The 18222-nt window shown below is 43.5% G+C and overlaps 1 protein-coding gene and 1 pseudogene across 2 annotated transcripts in view; one reads left to right on the forward strand and one right to left on the reverse strand.

Annotated features, from left to right (window-relative positions):
• Positions 1-13845, reverse strand: part of LOC128110657 (meteorin-like protein) — a 30765-nt pseudogene extending 16920 nt beyond the window's left edge.
• Positions 13846-13902: 57 nt separating this feature from the next.
• The window catches only part of Sypl1 (synaptophysin like 1), a 35029-nt gene continuing 30709 nt past the window's right edge, over positions 13903-18222 (forward strand). Inside the window, exon 1 of one of the 2 annotated variants that reach the window (XM_052738297.1) lies at positions 13903-14079. In XM_052738297.1, the coding sequence (XP_052594257.1) occupies positions 14011-14079 (69 nt within the window). In that variant the 5' untranslated portion in view covers positions 13903-14010. The remainder of the gene's footprint in view (positions 14080-18222) is intronic. The other variant, XM_052738296.1, reaches the window with a different exon arrangement.

Consider the following 18222-nt stretch of genomic DNA (forward strand, 5'->3'; position numbering starts at 1 on the left):
ATTTATATGACCTTCCATAAACCAATCCATGTTCCCAATGGGACAAAATATGCAGATTAACTGAGCATACCACATACTCAAGCCTAAGCCAGATCACACAAGTAGGAATACTTTGGGAAGTGAGGAGAAGAGAATACGTTGCCCTCAAGGGATGCTGGGCAGACATAAAACAGTGTGCTACTAAGAGACCGGAGAACACAGTCTTATCTTCCTTTATTTCTCTTTTCGCTAGCAGGTATAAGTCAAAACATATTTTATACTGATTCTCAGTATTCTATTTCTAGTATAACAATCCTTATAATAGATACAAATCACACCAAGTGTGGTATCTGCTGTGGGATGGTCTGTTTGTCAAATGTGTTACTGATTGGTCAATGAATAAATCACTGATTGGCAGTGGCCAGGCAAGAAGTATAGGCGGGACCAACAGAGAGGAGAATTGAGAGAACAGGAAGCTGGGTGAGGGAGACACTGCCAGCCGCCATCAGGACAAGGAAGATGTAAAGTACCGGTAAGCCATAAACCACGTGGCAAGGTATAGATTAATAGAAATGGATTAATTTAAGCTGTAAGAACAGTTAACAAGAAGCCTGCCATGGCCATACAGTTTGTAATCAATATAAGTCTCTGTGTTTACTTGGTTGGGTCTGAGCGGCTGTGGGACTGGCAGGTGAGAGAGATTTGTCCTGTCGGCCAGGCAGGAAAACTCTAGCTACAAATGGTGTCCAACGTGTTGGCAAGAGTTTCCACCTAAAACCTGAGAAAAGATTCTAAAACAGAGCTAAAAACAGCTTCCTAATTGTCTTTCTCAAATGAGCGACAGCTGCCGGTTTGAGCTACTGGCGGGTTCCTAGCGTGCGTGCATGCTCGACCTACAGTATGGTGGGAATGAGGCCTCTGCAAGTGGCACATTAAACTGCATGGTGGATTTAGCCTTTTCTAGTACAAAACAAAAAAAAAGAGGTTTCTGGGCTACACGCTGCTTGGATAAAAACATAGACTCACGATAGCTCCCAGAGCTGGCGAAAAACTACAGTACTGAAGCCATGTTGGGAAGCTGAGGTGGGCGGAGCCAGCAGCTACAGCTGCTGCAGCTTAAAGCAATAGATTCACAATAAGACAGATTCAGATGTAATAGTTTAAAATGTGTATAAAATATACGTAGGCTTGAAAGAGACAAAAAAGGTGATATATACAGTATAGAAACAAATACATAGTTTTAAAAAATAAAGTCTTTAAAGAGACAGTAAAATTAATATAAAACATAAGCCACGTGAAGATGAATATTACACAGAAAATCTGGATTGTGTTGTCTTTGGGATTCTTAACTACAGAGAGATATTTGATTGTAAAGGAAGCTGAGTTAAACCAATATGCATTTTTTTTTTTTTTTTGGTTTTTCGAGACAGGGTTTCTCTGTGCAGCTTTGCGCCTTTCCTGGGACTCACTTGGTAGCCCAGGCTGGCCTCGAACTCACAGAGATCCGCCTGGCTCTGCCTCCCGAGTGCTGGGATTAAAGGCGTGGGCCACCACCACCCGGCCCAATATGCATATTTTAAAGGTACCTTGACTTCAAAATTTGGATATAAGGATATGGTACTTTGGAAAGGAGACTCTGCTTTTGTTTCCACAGAAAGCCAGGGGCTATGGATTTGTTGCAGATTAAGACACATCAGGTTTGACCAGCCAAGACCACCTGAAAGGTCTCCGATGACACCATGGCCCAGATGATCCAACATCCAGAACCGTTTCAAGGCAACTGGCTCAGATGATACAGCCTCACGGACTACTCCATGATCCTAAAATTTTCTTTGTTTCCCCATAAGATACAGCGCCCCCCTCCAGCAGAAAGTAGTAAGAGAAGCTACGCCCAAATTCCCAAATATACCAAGCTGACTTTGGAGATGTGTAATGGTTAAAACCTTCCTTTTTAAGAAAAGAAAAGGGGAAGTGCTGTGGGATGGTCTTTATGTCAAATGTGTTACTGATTGGTCAATGAATAAATCACTGATTGGCAGTGGCCAGGCAGGAAGTATAGGCGGGACTAACAGAGAGGAGAATTGAGAGAACAGGAAGCTGGGTGAGGGAGATACTGCCAGCCGCCATCAGGACAAGGAAGATGTAAAGTACCGGTAAGCCACAAGCCACGTGGCAAGGTATAGATTAATAGAAATGGATTAATTTAAGCTGTAAGAACAGTTAACAAGAAGCCTGCCATGGCCATACAGTTTGTAATCAATATAAGTCTCTGTGTTTACTTGATCGGGTTTGAGCGGCTTGGGACTGGCGGGTGACAGAGATTTGTCCTGACTGTGGGTCAGGCAGGAAAACTCCTGACTGTGGGCCAGTCAGGAAAACTCAAGCTACAGGTATCATTTACCTGCAATCCTAGCACTAGGGAAATAAAGCAAGATCCTGAGTTCAAGGCCAGCCTGGGCTATATAAGGAGGCCAATACTCAATAACTGGACCTCAAATCCAATAAAACAAACAAAAATTGTTATCTATCTGACTTCATCTTGTAAGGTTTAGTAATCACATGCTTTCATAAAAGGATGTTTGGGGCAGTGTTTTAGCCTATCACAGTACATATGCACTGTTCCTTAACAGCAAATAGCATCACATCTTAAGGGCATAGTTTATAGTTTTGTGTACTGGCTTCCCACACTTTAGCCATCCTGGCAAGAGAGGAGTATTTTAAAGAGAAACATTTATGCTATCAAAACTTCAAATAATTCAAATTTCCCCAGGAAACTTGTAGTAGGCTGAAGCTATTGTACAGCCAGAGGACAAACTTGCCTCCCCACGTGAGCCTTTTACGTAGTTCTGACAACATATGAGATGCCATTAGGATAGACACAACCAGGGATGGGTTAGTAATGGGAGGGGCCACACCTTGACCAGGACCACTTAGTTCCCCATACCTCTTGCCCTTATTTACATCTAAACCTTCGGTCAAGAGTCTGAAGATCAACTAGATGTTGGACGTGTCAGAGAACCTCTTTCTTTGTTCCTCTTTTCAGTGTGGCCACATTAAAGAATCCCCTTTCTCTATTGTCCGAATTACTTGCCTTTTTAGTTAAGCATATTGGAGACAACTGGTGGCTGAGTCTCCAGAGCCCAGACTTTAACCCTAAAAACTCAGATAATAGCACTTCACTCTTAGCTTGGGAGCCATTCTGGACTTTTCCCCTCTCTTGAGTTATTGATCAAGCTTTCCAATTTGTTTTAATTTTTTTCCCAGGGCCTGGTCATATTCCTTCTGCCTCTCCCTCCTTGTCACTAGCTGCTCAATAACCAACTACTTTTCTTTCTTTTCTTCCCTTTACCTAGAGTTCTTGATGCTGAAATGTTGGAAAATGTAGCAGAAGCATAGGCATGGTGCTAGGTTGAGAATGACAAACAGAAGTTAGGTCTCAAAATTAAACCACACAGGCAGCTCCATGTGGAGGATGTAGAGTCCATAGAATTTCAAAGGGCCTGAAAAGTCACAGGATTATTCCTAAGAACCTCCCAAGTCATAGCACTGGATCGCATACATTGTGAAGACTTCAGCCCTCATTAATTCAACTGTTTTACCACAGATTTGTTGAGGATGATCAAATATAGATCAGGAAACAGTGTTTTCTATTCTCCCTTGTGGTCATCACTACTTGACAATATGTTTTTATCGTTTTTATTACTATTATTGGCCCACTTCTTCCTTTTGGACGTAAACTCTTGGAGAGCAAGGATGATGTTGTGTTTCTCCTTGTAGGATCAGGGCTCATGGTGCCTGGTGCAAATGAACGGTTATAAATACTGCAAGGCAGGTCTGCGGCATCCGGTCTCTTAACAGATGGCCGACAACCACTTTCACTACCTGTGCTAATTTGTCTTAGGTTTGCTGTTTTCCTTCCTTAGCACCGAACAGACTCGACCAAGTTCCTAGGAATTCAGCAGCTCTCATGTCGTTTCATGGCAGCCCAAAGCTTCACCCTGTAGTTAAACCTACCTTCCTTGGATTGTGCCCCAGACTCTAAGATTCTACCTCAGACTCTTTGTACACTCAAATGAAAACTTCCATTAGTCTCACTGCCAAAAAAAGGAAATCATATGGTTTCCTGTCATACTGTAATACACCATTTAATGTAATAAACCTCCAGGGTGTTTGTATTTTAAAACAAGGGGCTGTTAGCCTATGATGGCATTTTAGGGTTTAAGTGACAATACAGTACAATAGATAGATGATAAACGGATGTATGAAGGGAGGGAGGGAGGGGAAGGGAGACAGAGACAGAGAGACAGAGACAGACAGACAGACACACACACACACACACACACACACAGAGAGAGAGAGAGAGAGAGAGAGAGAGAGAGAGAGAGAGAGAGAGAGAGAGAGAGAGAGAAATAATTGCCACAGATGGGTGGTGGGGTGCTCCAACTTTTCCTTATTCTTCCAGGCTTCATCATAAAGATGCTCACCCGCTTTGATCATAAAGTTAAGGTCATGTTAGAAGACTGAAAACAACAGTGAAGAGAAACAAGAACCCAGAGAGGTTTAAATACAAAGAATGAAAACCCTTGCTTTCTATCCAAGGGAAAATAACACAAACCAAACAAACTGCTTAAAAAACTGAAGACCGGCCGGGCGGTGGTAGCGCACGCCTTTAATCCCAGCACTTGGGAGGCAGAGCCAGGCGGATCTCTGTGAGTTCGAGGCCAGCCTGGGCTACCAAGCGAGTTCCAGGAGAGGCGCAAAGCTACACAGAGAAACCCTGTCTCGAAAAACCAAAAAAAAAAAAAAAAAAACTGAAGACCAATTCACTTAGCTTATAAGAAAATTACAAATGATTATTGCTTTAAAGACAGACTGGGGGGAGGCTGCCAAGTGTGGTGTCAAACTGTAATCAGAGCACTCAGGAAACTAAAACAAGAAGACTGTGAGTTTAAGGCCAGGCTAGGCCACACTGGAACCCTGTCTCAAAATTGTAGAGCACATGCTTAGCATGGAGGTGCCCTGGGTTAGACCTTGAACACCACAAAACAAAGCAAAAGGTTGAAGTGTAAAAGACATACAGCTACAAACACAACAAATGATCAGAGCAGGTTACCCTGAGGGGTCCTTTAAATGGCCATCTCCTCAAGCACATTTATAATTAAATCTAATTGATTTATAATTAGTTTTCTAGAAACCCAGCTAGTATGTGGAGTATTTTCTTCTGCTGCCTAAAGCAATTACATACAAACTTCCACTGTATTCTGTCATTGGTATTTGTATTTTCCTGGCTGGTTTCTACATTGTCATTTCTGTATGTCCCCTCTTCACATGTTCCAAGAGGATTCTTCTTCTTCTTCTGCTGCTGCTGCTGCTGCGATTATAGACATCTGTGGCTGAAGAAGCCAACATGGAAAGTGATCACTTTTGGTGGTCTATTCTTAGTAAATGCTGTGATACCATTCTGAAGATCATGGTGATTCTAATACAAATTCTACAGAGTCAGAATCAGGAGGGGAGCCTATTCTCCAGTCCCATCTGCAGACACAGAAGTTGGGATCCTAAGGCTATCCTGTCCCGCAGGCTTAAAACAAAGGACTTTGTCCACCCAATTCACTGTCCTGGAAAGCTATTAGACTCCATGTTCTCCCTGGCAAAAAGCCAGTTCTCTGTAGAATGGCAAACAGAAGAAGCACACCATTCTTAAAAACTGGTTCATGCTGCTTCTCACCTAATTTCAGAGAAAGCCTTCCATATAGTGCAATATTAAACTTGAAAACTGTTGACACCTTCAGGGGCGATTCTGTCTAAAGAGAATAAAATGTGGAAGTCCTCTAATAATGATTTCTCAGATAAGTTGCTTCAAACTGGTTTCTACACTCTTCATACTGCTGCATCTTACCAGTGCAGGCAGCCTGCTGAGCTCACTGCCCTGGAGAATGGTTCTGGGAGCAGCCCAGACATTTGTCTTCATTCTCTGGTCCTGATTTATTATCATAAATATTCAATCGGTGTTAATTGATATATGCAAAATTGGTGGGAAACAAATACCCTCATTACATAGACAATATAAGCCAAAGAAAATTAAATAGTAATGTTCTGGGAAAGCCTGCACAAGTGACAAATCCAGTCAGGACCCAATGGTTTTTGCATTTCAACCTCATGCTTTTGCTGTGTGTAATATCATGCTGCTGTTGCTAACTTGGCTGTCTGCTCTTGGCCATTGTTACCACACTGGGGACTGAGAGCTCTTTACCAACAGGTTTAGAACACTCTAGTTACTGTGCACATACCAACTAAGGATCGTTCCCTTTCATGTTCTATACTCCTGTCGCAGTGATCTTCCAAACTAAGAGATCCCCATGTGACTCAGCATTGTTAGAACCTAACCTTCTGTCAAGTAACATTGCAGACATGTACACTGGTGTGTATGGCCGGTCCTCTAACAATGTTCCCTATCCCCACCTGCCACACATGGAGGACTCCGACACTGTATAAGTAACATTGCAGACATGTACACTGGTGTGGATGGCCGGTCCTCTAACAATGTTCCCTATCCCCGCCTGCCACACATGGAGGACTCCGACACTGTATAAGTAACATTGCAGACATGCACACTGGTGTGGATGGCCGGTCCTCTAACAATGTTCCCTATCCCCGCCTGCCACACATGGAGGACTCCGACACTGTATAAGTAACATTGCAGACAAGTACACTGGTGTGGATGGCCGGTCCTCTAACAATGTTCCCTATCCCCGCCTGCCACACTTGGATGACTCCGACACTGTATAAGATGTTCCTCTTTCAATCACTATGCTCTATCATGGCCTCCTACCTAGGGAAGCCCTGCACATCTCTGATCAAGCTTTAGTGCTATGTCACCTCTTGTGTGAATCCTTTTCTGAGATTCTTTCTTCCCTTTGAGCCTTGGTGTCCAGATCATCAAGACATGAATCATAATTCTTATCCTTTTTTAAACTCAGTTGTCACATGAAACATGACTAAAAGTTCTCCAAAATGTGTAAAATACTATACAAAAGCCAACTTTTATTTATACAATAAACAATAAAAGTTTATTTATAAAATAAACCTTATACAATAAAGTTTCTCTTTAGAAACTTTAATATTTGTGATTATAAAATTAGCACCTACAAGTTAGAACAGTTCCCCTACTTATTCATTGCTTCAGTATAATCCAAGCTTGAAACGTGCTGGGAACTAAGCTCAATTCCAACACAGATAGAAGGAATAGAACTGGATCCATACAGAAACTATTAGAATGACTTTGCTCTGTGTGATGTTCAGTCACGGAAAATTTTATTTTCTTTGCTTCCTAAAATTCTAGTCTCAAGTTTTATATTTCTCTCATCAAAAGAAGAGTCTTCTTTATAACTCCCTCTGCCTAATAAAGTATGATCTCCTCACATAGCCTTTTGTTTTAACACTAAGTCTTTGTTGCTTTTTGGCTATCCAATTTGCACATTGATACTCTTTCTGGGACACAGTGACAGTAAGAGGCTACATTTGTTCAGTTCTTTCGCAGTACCAGGAACTCCTTTATCATCATCATCATCATTATTACATTTATTTATTTGGGGAGGGGCTCAAGTGCCACAACCCTGTGGAGGTCAGAAGACAGCCTCTGGGAGCTGTTTTCTTCTTCTAGCACTTGGTTCCCAGAGATCTAACTCAGGCTATGAGGTTGTCACTGAGCCATCCCACCAGTAACCCTCTCACACACTCCTTTAACTGATCTCTGATTATGAAATTCAAACCTTACTACAACTCTCATTTCCTTTCTGTCAAGTAGGAATGAGGCCATGAAAACCTCTAAGCTCCCACTGATGGGCATGACAGAGTTTAGAGACACAGTTTAATCACTCAGTTGTACCACTGTTCTAGAGGACCGAAGATATTTAGAGGACTCTCCAGAGACCCACAATTAGAATAAAGATTGGGGGAGGAGCAGAAAGAGGCAAGGCTGTGTGAACATATGTCAAATTGTAGAAACAGATCATAACACAATATTGGAACCAGAAACAGAGGTCCAAGAAGGGTCGGTGCTGGGAAGCGGAGGCAGGAAGATCAGCAGTTCAAGGCCAACCTAGACTACTCAGCAAGTTAAAGTCCATTAGCTGGTGGCTACCGGGGTCAGGGTAATCTGCCATGCACTGCATTCTTCTTGTGCACTTTGTTTTGTTTGCAACAGAATGGAAAATAATTTTGTCTTACACACTTCCCTACGCTACTGAACATACCTTTTAAAAAAATCTCCTAAGATTAAATGTGGTTTTCTGGGTTGATCAGAGCAGAAAAAGAACATTAGTGGACTATTGATGGGGTTTAAAGATTTCTATAGTTTAGTCAACAATAATATATCAATATTAAATTTATTTTTAATTAATTTTTTCCTGAGACAGAATCTCCTGTAGTACAGGCTGACATTGAACTCCTAATCTTCCTATCTCCATCTCCCAAGTGTTTGGAGTGCAGGTGTGCCACCATGCTCAGCTAATTAAAAACACTTTTTTTGACAAATGTATGATGGTTATAGAAAGTGTTAACATTAGAGAAAACTGGTTAAAATGTATATAGAACTGTATTTTGTAACTTTTCTGTATGCCAACTATTACTTTAAAATTTGAAGTTTATGGAGAGATGGCTCTGTGGTTAAGAGCACTTAGTGCTCTTGCAAGGGGCCTGAGCTGGGTTCCCAGCTTCCACATGTAAGTTCACAACCATCTGTAACTCCAGTTCCAAGGGATCTGACACCCTGTTCTGACCTCCATGGGCACCAAGCATTGCATGGTGTACATACATTCATCCAGGCAAAACACACAAACAAAATCAAACAAAATAAATCTAAAAGAAATATTAATTTTACAAATTAAAATGTAAATTTAAAATTGCAAGTTTATTTTAAAAAGGCTTTAATTATTTTGAGATTTACCAAGTTTCCTCAGTTAGGATTTGGTTGCTGGGAGAAGACACCATGACCAAAATCAACTATGAGAGGCAAAGGTTTATTTCACTTACAGTTCTACAGTATAATTTATCATTAGAGGAAGTCAGGACAGGATGTCAAATGGCAGAAACCTGGAGACAGGAGCTGATGTAGGGGCCATGGAGGAGTGCTGCTTATCCTGCCTTGCCCATGGCTTGCTCTGCTTGCTTTCTTACAGTACCCAGGACTACCAGCCCTGGGATGGCACTGCCAATAGGAAGCACAATCAAGAAAACAGAAGTCAGGAATAGTGGTGCACATCTTTAATCCCAGAACTTGAGAGGCAAAGGCAGGAGGATCTCTGTAAGTTTGAGGCCAGCCTGGTCTACATATCCTGAGTTCCAGGAGACCCTGTCTTATTCTTCATCCCAAGCCCCCAAAAAGAAAAGAAAATGCATCATAGGCTTGTTCTTAGGCTTCTTAACTGTTCTAGCTTCTTAACTGAGGTTTCTTTTCCAAATGACTCCAGCTTGTGTCAAGCTGACATAAAACTATCCAGAATATAAGCCTACTTAATCAATTTATTGCACAATTACATGCATGCGGTTATTTTTTCTAAAATTATTGTGGAATCCACTAAAGGAAAAAGTATTTGTGTATATAAACAAAACTTGGGTGGGTTTTGAACTTGATGCTAATGCATTCAAAGCTGCTGTGGAACAATCTTTTTCTACACTATGAATATATATTACTCTCATTGGTCAATAAAAAGCTGACAGGCTGGTAGCTGGGCAGGAAGGTAGGCAGGAAAGCCAAACTGAGAATGATGGGAAGAAGGAAGACAGAGTCAGGAGATACCAGCCAGCCAGCCACTGAGCAAGCAGGACATGTAAAAAAAAAAAAAGAGGGAATAAGCCACGAGCCACATGTCAATACATAGATTAATAGAAATGGGTTAATTTAAATGTAAGAGTTAACTAGTAAGAAGCCTGAGCTATCGGCCGAGCATCTGTAATTAATATAATCCTGAGTGATTATTTGGAACTGGGAAGTTGGGACAGGGAAACATCCATTTACATAAAACACTTTTTAGGGAAAAAAAAGTATTAGTTGGGAATTAATTACAAAGATTCATTTTGCCAGTAAGGTACCAGAAATTTTGTATACCCATCAAGAAAAACAAAAGTATATTCTAGCTACCCAATTTCTGTCTAAATGTACCATCCTTTCTGGCCTCTGAACATCTCTAAATCCCAGTGTCACCATCTAGAAAATGTTTTGTAAACAGCGTAGAGAAGGCAAAACAGTGACAAGTTATTTGGTATCTATATAGACCCGTGACACTACTTCAGAGAGGGCAATTCGGCATTACAAGCACTATTCTATAACCTCCCTCATAAAGGAGAAATGGGCCAGTGGCTAAGAGCTCTTACTGCTCTTGCGAGAGACTTAGGTTTGATTCTTAGCACCCATATGACAGCTCACAGCCATCTGTATCCCCAGTTCCAAGGGAATCTAACTTTTGACACCCTCTTCTGGTTTCCACAGGATCCGGAGCTCATGTGGTACACATATACAATGCAGGCTCATATAATACAAATAAATAAGAGAAATAAACCTTTTTCAAAAAATAAACGAAGAGGAATACACTGTGCACAGAGTTCCTGGCCCTTTCCTCTGGTTTGAAGAAATGCAGCTGCAGCCAATGTAGAGTCACCAGCATCTGCAACAGTCCTCCTAGATTTGAACAGTTATGCTCTCACAAAATGCTATGCTTACCACTTCTGCTGTGGGAGCATTCAAAGACTCCTACAGCTATCTTTTTAACCACTCAGATATCACTGTCTCTGCCAGCCACTGTCAGCTCCGTCCCAGGCAGCAAGCAGTACCAGGCTATATGTGACTGGAGGCTTATGCTTCATTGTGGTTCTGTTCAGTGAGATCCTGCAAATGAATCCTGACAAGTGATCTGACGGTTCTGCTCACCCTATGTGGTCTCTATATTTAAAAACTAATGGCACAGGACCAATAAAGGGACCCTCTTAAAATTCAAGGATTACATTCTAGCATTTTGATCTCCTAAGAAGCTGTAATAAGATCTTCCTCTGGTGCGTTTGAATAAGCAGGAGAGAAAGGAGACAAAAGGAGGAGAGAGGAAATTACAGCTCACAAGTTGATTAAGGCCCATCCTATCTTAATTCCTGAGACTATAGTAAGTGGGAAAAAAACAAACAACTGCAACAAAAAAAACAGACAACAACAACAAAAAAACCCAGAGAACTACAAAAGACTGACTTACTAGTTTATGAAATAAATTAATAAAAAAATAGCCAGGGCTGGTGGCACACACCTTTAATCCCAACCCTCAGGAGGCAGAGGAATGTGGACCTCTGCATTCAAGGCTAGCCAGAGCAAAAATATAGTGAGATCCTGTCTCAAAAGGAAGTAAGAAACAGGGTCTGACTATGTAACCCAGACTAGACTTCAACCCCTGGACTCAACCTCCTTCCTAAACCTGAATAGCTGGGACTAAGACAGATATAGGAACCACTACAATACTTGTACAAATATGTTCATTAAGTTTATATTTTAAAATATTCCTTCCGACGTTCATTCTCCTATAAATTAGCATAGACACTGAGAATGGAGCAATTTGGCTCCCTTCATCAAAACAAGTGTCTGTTTAATAACCAACAGAACTATTCTCATGCCAGCCTATGGACAAAGTATACAAAGATTGTAGCTGATTGCTCTGGTTCTTGGAGGCACAAGGCAGGGCTGTTTGAAACAGTTGATATCAGATTTTTTGCTACCTCAAGCCTCAGTGAACTCTAGACGGTCCTGCAATCATCCCTACCATGACCAGACAGGGAGAAATTCCTTGGGGGGTCTAGAGAAGAGACCACTTGACTGGTGCTAAGAGACAAATCTGTGATTGGCCCAAAGTGATGGGTATGCTTTATTTAAAACAAGCACTTGTGGTTGGTCCAAACCAGCTGGACTGGAGGACATAGTCCTCAGGCTGCATAAGAAGGATGTTCAGGCTCACTCGGTTAGCTGAGTCAGAGCTACTCCAGTGTGTTAACTCCTCTCTGAAGTGGCCCTGACCACTTCCAGAGGTGACACAGAGAGGAAGCAGCAGAGACAGAAGCAGTGGCTGCACGATGACCCCAGCAGCAGTAGCAGGTACCCTGTGTCTACCTACAGTGGCAGAGGTGTAGCAGTCCAGGTGACTGAGTCACTGAAGGGGTTAATAGCCAGCTATGTGACAGCCAGAGCAGCTGAGACATTCAAGACACATCAGGCAGGAAGAAGAAAGGCTGAAGGGGTAGAAAAAGAAAAGGCGGGGGGCCAAGAGCAAAGAATAAAATGTTGTAAGGGACAGAGAAGAGAAAGGGCAGGCCCTGGTCACCACAAGAGTTCCAGAGACCTGGTAAGCCTTCAGGGCCAAAGGTCTCACCCTGAGCCAAGAATGGCCAAGGGCTGAGAAACTCAGCGTCCTAGATTTACCAACACCACTACAGGGTAAGTTCTGAGGACTGAGCACTAGAGGGGGCCAGTTGCTATTGCTCCTGTCTGGGTACAGCCACCAGGCACTGCTGCCTACCGCCAAGAAAGGAAAGCTGCACCACACCAGCTGCTGCTTCCCTGCCTGCCCACAATTCCTATCCACGTACGCACTCAGACGAACCTCAGCCAACTGACTGGTGACAGGACTAACGAACCATGGGGTACAAATTATTCTGAGCCTCTCAGCACTGTGAAGGTGCAAGGTGTGCACCCTTCCATTCTGTTAGTATCTATCTGATTTTGAAATTACATTGAGTCTACTTTGAATATTTGTTATTTGAAGCAAAAGCTAATAATCCACTCCTGGGTGCCTATCCAGCAGGCCTCGGCAGAAAAGAACTTTTTAAAAAGGCTTGAGGAGTGGAATTCACAGAAACAAGAGTGAGGGAGGAGGAAGTGTTAGCTTGGTAGCAGATGTCCACGAGTAGTGCTCAATTCTGATGGAATAATTCAAGAACACTGAGTAAATACAAGGACGTACGTGGAAGCCGGTCCTGGGATCCTCTCGTGGCAAACCTCTGCCTTCCTTTGCTATTACCATCTTACCATGCATGAAAACAGGCCACTATTCCAGCTCTCCAAAACTCAGGGGATTGAGGAAGCCAGACAAGAGAGGACTAGACTGGCCTCCCATTCTGGTGGCAGGAGGCAGTGCTACCTAAGGTAAATCGTGAAAGAAGAGTCGACTTTACAGAAGCAAAAACAAACAAAACCTGCCCCCAATGCGGGCCTCGCCAGACCGGGATAGGAGACGCGATCCCTGTGACATCTGCCAAGCCATGCCTTCTCCTACTCTGGCTCCAACAACTTTTAAAAGCAATGCCCGCAGAAATGTTTGGTGAATCATACTTTCAAGCGCCCTTACACAGGCAGGTTCGCCAGACATCTGTTGTTTTGCAATAACTCATTTAAGGGCCCTTCACACGAGCTTTGGAGCGAGGCGTTATCTGTGTTCACACTTCATAAATCGGTCCAAAAGCCGAGAGCATCGTGAAGGCCCTGAGACAGGAGGGCGTTGCCGGGGCGGGTTGCAACAGCCACAAAAGGGCATAGCAACGAGAACGCCGCCGGGGTCGCGCTGCGCAGGCGCAGGCACCCCCGCCCCACCCCCGCGCGCTGGCGAAGACCGGAAGGGAGTCTGGGGCCTAGGGAGCGCGTGCGCTGTGGAGAAAGCGCCAGGGCCTGGGCTTCAGGGACCGGGGCGCAGCGCAGGCATGGCTTCCAATGCTTACTTAGTTCGCCAGCGGTTCAGCCGGCTGAGTCAGGTGCGGCCGGGGGAGGAGCCAGCCCTTGCCCGCCGCCTCTCAGCCTCGCCTTCACGGGCGCGCCCTCTGGTCTCCCCAGTGACGCTCAACCGCCACCCGCCCCGCCCCCTCGGCCGCCCCGCCCCCAGCCCCGCCCCGGCCCCGCCCCGGAGCCCGCGGCCCCGCCTTCCCGTCCTCGCCGCCGAGCTGCTCCGGTAGCGCTGCTCCCCTCCTCCGCCCCGCGTCCTGACTCTGTTCCCTCCTTTCCCTCAGAGGATGTCCGCCTTCCAGATCAACCTCAGCCCGCTCAAGGAGCCGCTCGGCTTCATCAAGGTCCTGGAGTGGGTGAGTGCAGCGGGCGACGCGGACCCCGCCCGGCCCAGCGCGGGGCGCCCGGGGGAGGCGGGGACCCGGCCGTGAAGAGCCCCGCGCTGGCAGGCCGCGGGGCGGAGATGGCGGCCGCCGTCCCGTCGCCGGTGCGCGTGGCTCGTCCCGGCCGCCCCTGGCCGCGGAGGCGTGGGAGCGGCTCGCTTTTCTCCCGGGCTCCACCGGCAGCCGCAGAGGAAGCCAGGACTTCCTGCTGCGGTCCAACCGAAACCGAGCGCCCCGAGGCCGGCGCCCTCCGCGGGCGAGGCCGGCCCTGCGCTGGGTTAAAAATAGTGTGGTCGGGGCCGCGGAGGCAAGGGCCTGGCCCCGAGCGCGCCCCGCTGCTCGGCCCGTTCAGTACCTTGCCAGCCGTGGACGTCGAGGTTGTTTTTACTTACTTCTGGCAACACCCTCCTTGGAAAGTCAGCTTCCAGCCCTTCTCTGGCAAACAATCATTAACATCAAAGGAGACTTAGAGTTCGACCTTGGTGCTTGAAGCTGGTTTACTGCGATTTTCCTTCACACTGCGCGGCCCGCTGTAGTTCGGTGCCGGTGTTAACAATGTTAACTTTGAGCGCTTGGCATGTGTTTGCCCAGTGTGCAGTCAGGTTGTGTTTTTATGGCCAGTACCGTTTAACTCCTTCACAATTCATTTTGACGATGGAAAATTAAGAACTTTGCAGTGTCCTACATGTGCTTTAACATAGAACTTCACGTTTTCCGATGATACTCTAATTTTTTTTTACACTGTATGCCTCCAGTTTTATGAAAACTGGAATGCCGCCGGTTTCTTGCAACTGGCAAGACACTTGGCTTTGTACAAACCTGTTAATAAGAAAGTGAATATTTTAATTCCAGAAGCAAAAATTATAGGAGAGAAATCAAAGAAATGTAAAGATCAAGAAAAAAACCCTTACATTTAGTGTCATTGAAGGTTACAATTCAGTTTAATAATTTAGATTTTCAGTTAAATGCAGAGGCAGTTTATAACTTTTTCTTGAGTATTTTAAAGTAGGGGTGATTTTTTTGTTGTATTTTGAAATTATCTTTAAGTTTCTTAAGGAGATGCTGTTTTCAGTTTGAAGGCTTTTTATTATGCAGACAGTAATTTTGTAGTAAGACTACATTGTGTTAATGGTGTGGTAAATATTTACCCAACAAGTATTTGAGTAGGTATATTCCAGCACTGTGCTAAGCACCAGCAAAACAGACACTAATAAATGATCTTTTTTCTCACGATCATTCAGGGATGGAGTGGAGTATATAAAGACGCCATATGGTACATTCTGTACTAAAGCTACTTGTTTAGTGTAGTAGATGAAACAGGAAGGGATCTTAGGGAGGACTTTATAGATGGAAGAACATTTGAAGGATGAATACTCACTCATCGGGTGGTGGATACAGATTGGCTTTCTAGGCAAGAGGATCTTATGTTCAATGGGAGGAAAAGTTGAAGCAGCATAGCATTGTGTAAGTAAGTACACTCGGTTGGAACATGGACATATTGGGCAAAAGTACAGTTCTAGATGATTATAACAAGTCGATTTTGAAGCCCTTGCTCCCTCTGAGGTTAGGCTTGAAAAACTGGCCCTTTGTGTACAAAATAACAACTTAGGTTGTATATTGGATAGTGTCCAGTTAAGCTCAGACTTCAAGTGAATCATTGTTTATTTGTAAACAATGTAAAAATGGCCATACATGGAGGGAGACCTGCTGCTTTAGAAATTATATGTGCCTAAAATCAGTTGTTGTGAGGATGGAGATGTCGGGAAGTTAAAATATATATAGAAGTAGCATTCTTGTGATGACTAGCATATTTCTGGCTTGAGTTGGTAATGGCCTTATAGTCCAAGTCATTAAGAGGAAGAGAAAAATATTTGGATGGTTAATAAGGATATATTGTTGGTGATCTCTTCACATTATGTAAGTTGCAGTGTCCTATAGGCAGTGAGTGGGACATACAGACCTAGCTGTTTAGAATACAGGTCAGCAAAGAAGAAAAGAATGGTTAGGAAGGTGAAGAGAAACATCTAGACATCACTGTTAGAATTTCCAGTAAAGAATGCTAGTGATGTCAGATGCCATGGAGCCAAAGCATGTCCCTTGTTTTTGTAGTCAGGAGACTCTTGATGGCGTTAACAAGAACAGTCTCAGTCAAATCAGAAACCACATTACTGTAGGCTGCGTGGGGTGGTTGTCTGGTGAGGTAATGAACTCAGTGAAGGTTGACCAGTATTTGGGGATACGGGAGAGAATTGGTGGTATTAGAAAAGGGAAAACTAGTTCCTGTTACAACTCATTTGTTTAAATAATTTGATAAGAAAAAAAAATCCTGTGTTTTCTACTTCTCTTAAACTATTAAGATTCAGGGCTCAGGTTTAACTTTATTGCTTCATCAAACACTTTTTTCTTTTGGCTTTTAGAGACAGGGTTTCTCTGTGTAGCACTGGTGTCCTGGAACTCACTCTGTAGACCAGGCTGGCCTCAAACTCAGATCTGCCTGTGTCTGCCTTCTGAGTGCTGGGATTAAAGGCGTGGGCCACCACTGCCTGACTATCAAAAATTCTTAAGTCTTTTTTTTTCCCCCAAGCTGCTGATACTGCTGATTTTTACTAAAGCCCAGCATTTTTACCCATCAGTCCATTTGCTCAGTCAGTGCAAGTGTCAGTGTTCTAGAATTAATAATATCTTAGTGTTATTACAAAAATAATTTTGACCTTTGTAGGTTCCTGGAAGAATCTTGGGAACTCTCAGGGGTCTGCAGGCTGAGATTAATGTTTTACTGTAAGAAAAATATTGTTGGGGACCCCAGAAACATAATAGAGTAAAAGCCTCTGGGGGTTTGACGTAGATGCGAGTACTTTAGAAAGTAGAGAGAGACTGGGGAGTTGGCTCAGTGGGGGACGTGCTTGCTGTAGAAACTGAGGGCCTGAGTGTAGATGCCCAACAGGTGCACCTCTGTAACTCAGTACTGTGTGATGGAGACAGGTGGGGCTCACTGGCCAGCCAATCTAGCAGAAATAATAAGTTCCAGGTTCAGTGAAAACCCTGCATTTAAAAAAAAAGTACAATGGAGAACAACAGAACATACCTCACATTGGCCCTGTGACCCCAACATGGGCATGCACAAGTTAGTGCACACACTTAAGAAAAGAGAGAGCCACCTAACAACTGAGACCTGCATCAAATACCCTGAAACATGAAGAAAACCAATTTTTACTTAACTCAGAATTTATAAGTGGCAACAAATCCTCGTTCTCCATAATAAAACATATTCATGTCAACCCAGCCAGCCAAATTAACAGTGAAGGTGCTGATTTACTCTAAAGGCCATAAAACTAATTGAAAGTATTATTATTTATCACATATGGTCAGAGCATAGCATCCTGGAGTTGGTTCTCCTTCTACCATGTGGGGCCTGGTGATGGAATTCGGGTCATGAGGAGTACTGGCCAGCATCTGAAGCAGCTGAGCCACTGACCCTGAAAATGATTTAAAAGTAAATATGTTTATATTCCTTGGAGATTTACAGCTCTGTACTCAACCAAACATGTTTAAAAGTAAAGATGACAAAATGCTTTCAGCATAATGACTAAGAATCAGAAAAGACTTCTAGATATTTCAGCTATGTCTGAGGAGTCTAAATTCTGAAGGGTTATGGAACTGTTAGCAGAGGTTTGTGTAGTTGTCTGTAGTAGTGGAGAGAGGGTGTAAGATAAATTCTGAAGGGTTATGGAACTGTTAGCAGAGGTTTGTGTAGTTGTCTGTAGAAGTGGAGAGAGGGTGTAAGAAGCACTTTGATACAGACTTCATTGCTCATTTCATGAGAGTAACTTGAAATGTCAGTGCTCTCAGTGTTTGACAGTAAAAACAATAAATGTATTTGACTTTAGATAGGAATAATCTCATGCAATATATTTCCAGGTATGTTTCTGAATATTTCAGTTGATTCCTTTTAAAACAAAATGTTAAACATGAAGAAATTTAGGTAGTGACACTAAATTTAGGTGGTGACACTAAATAGCAGTGAAGTGGAACTGGAAGTGCTTTATTTCAGCACCCGTAAATGAGATGAATGCCAGTGTTTCCAGGAGAATTCTGAGAATAAGCAAGGTATATGAA

This window comes from Peromyscus californicus, unplaced genomic scaffold (assembly GCF_007827085.1).
Source record: "Peromyscus californicus insignis strain IS unplaced genomic scaffold, ASM782708v3 Scaffold_15__1_contigs__length_86483966, whole genome shotgun sequence".
In the NCBI taxonomy this organism is placed as follows: domain Eukaryota; kingdom Metazoa; phylum Chordata; class Mammalia; order Rodentia; family Cricetidae; genus Peromyscus; species Peromyscus californicus.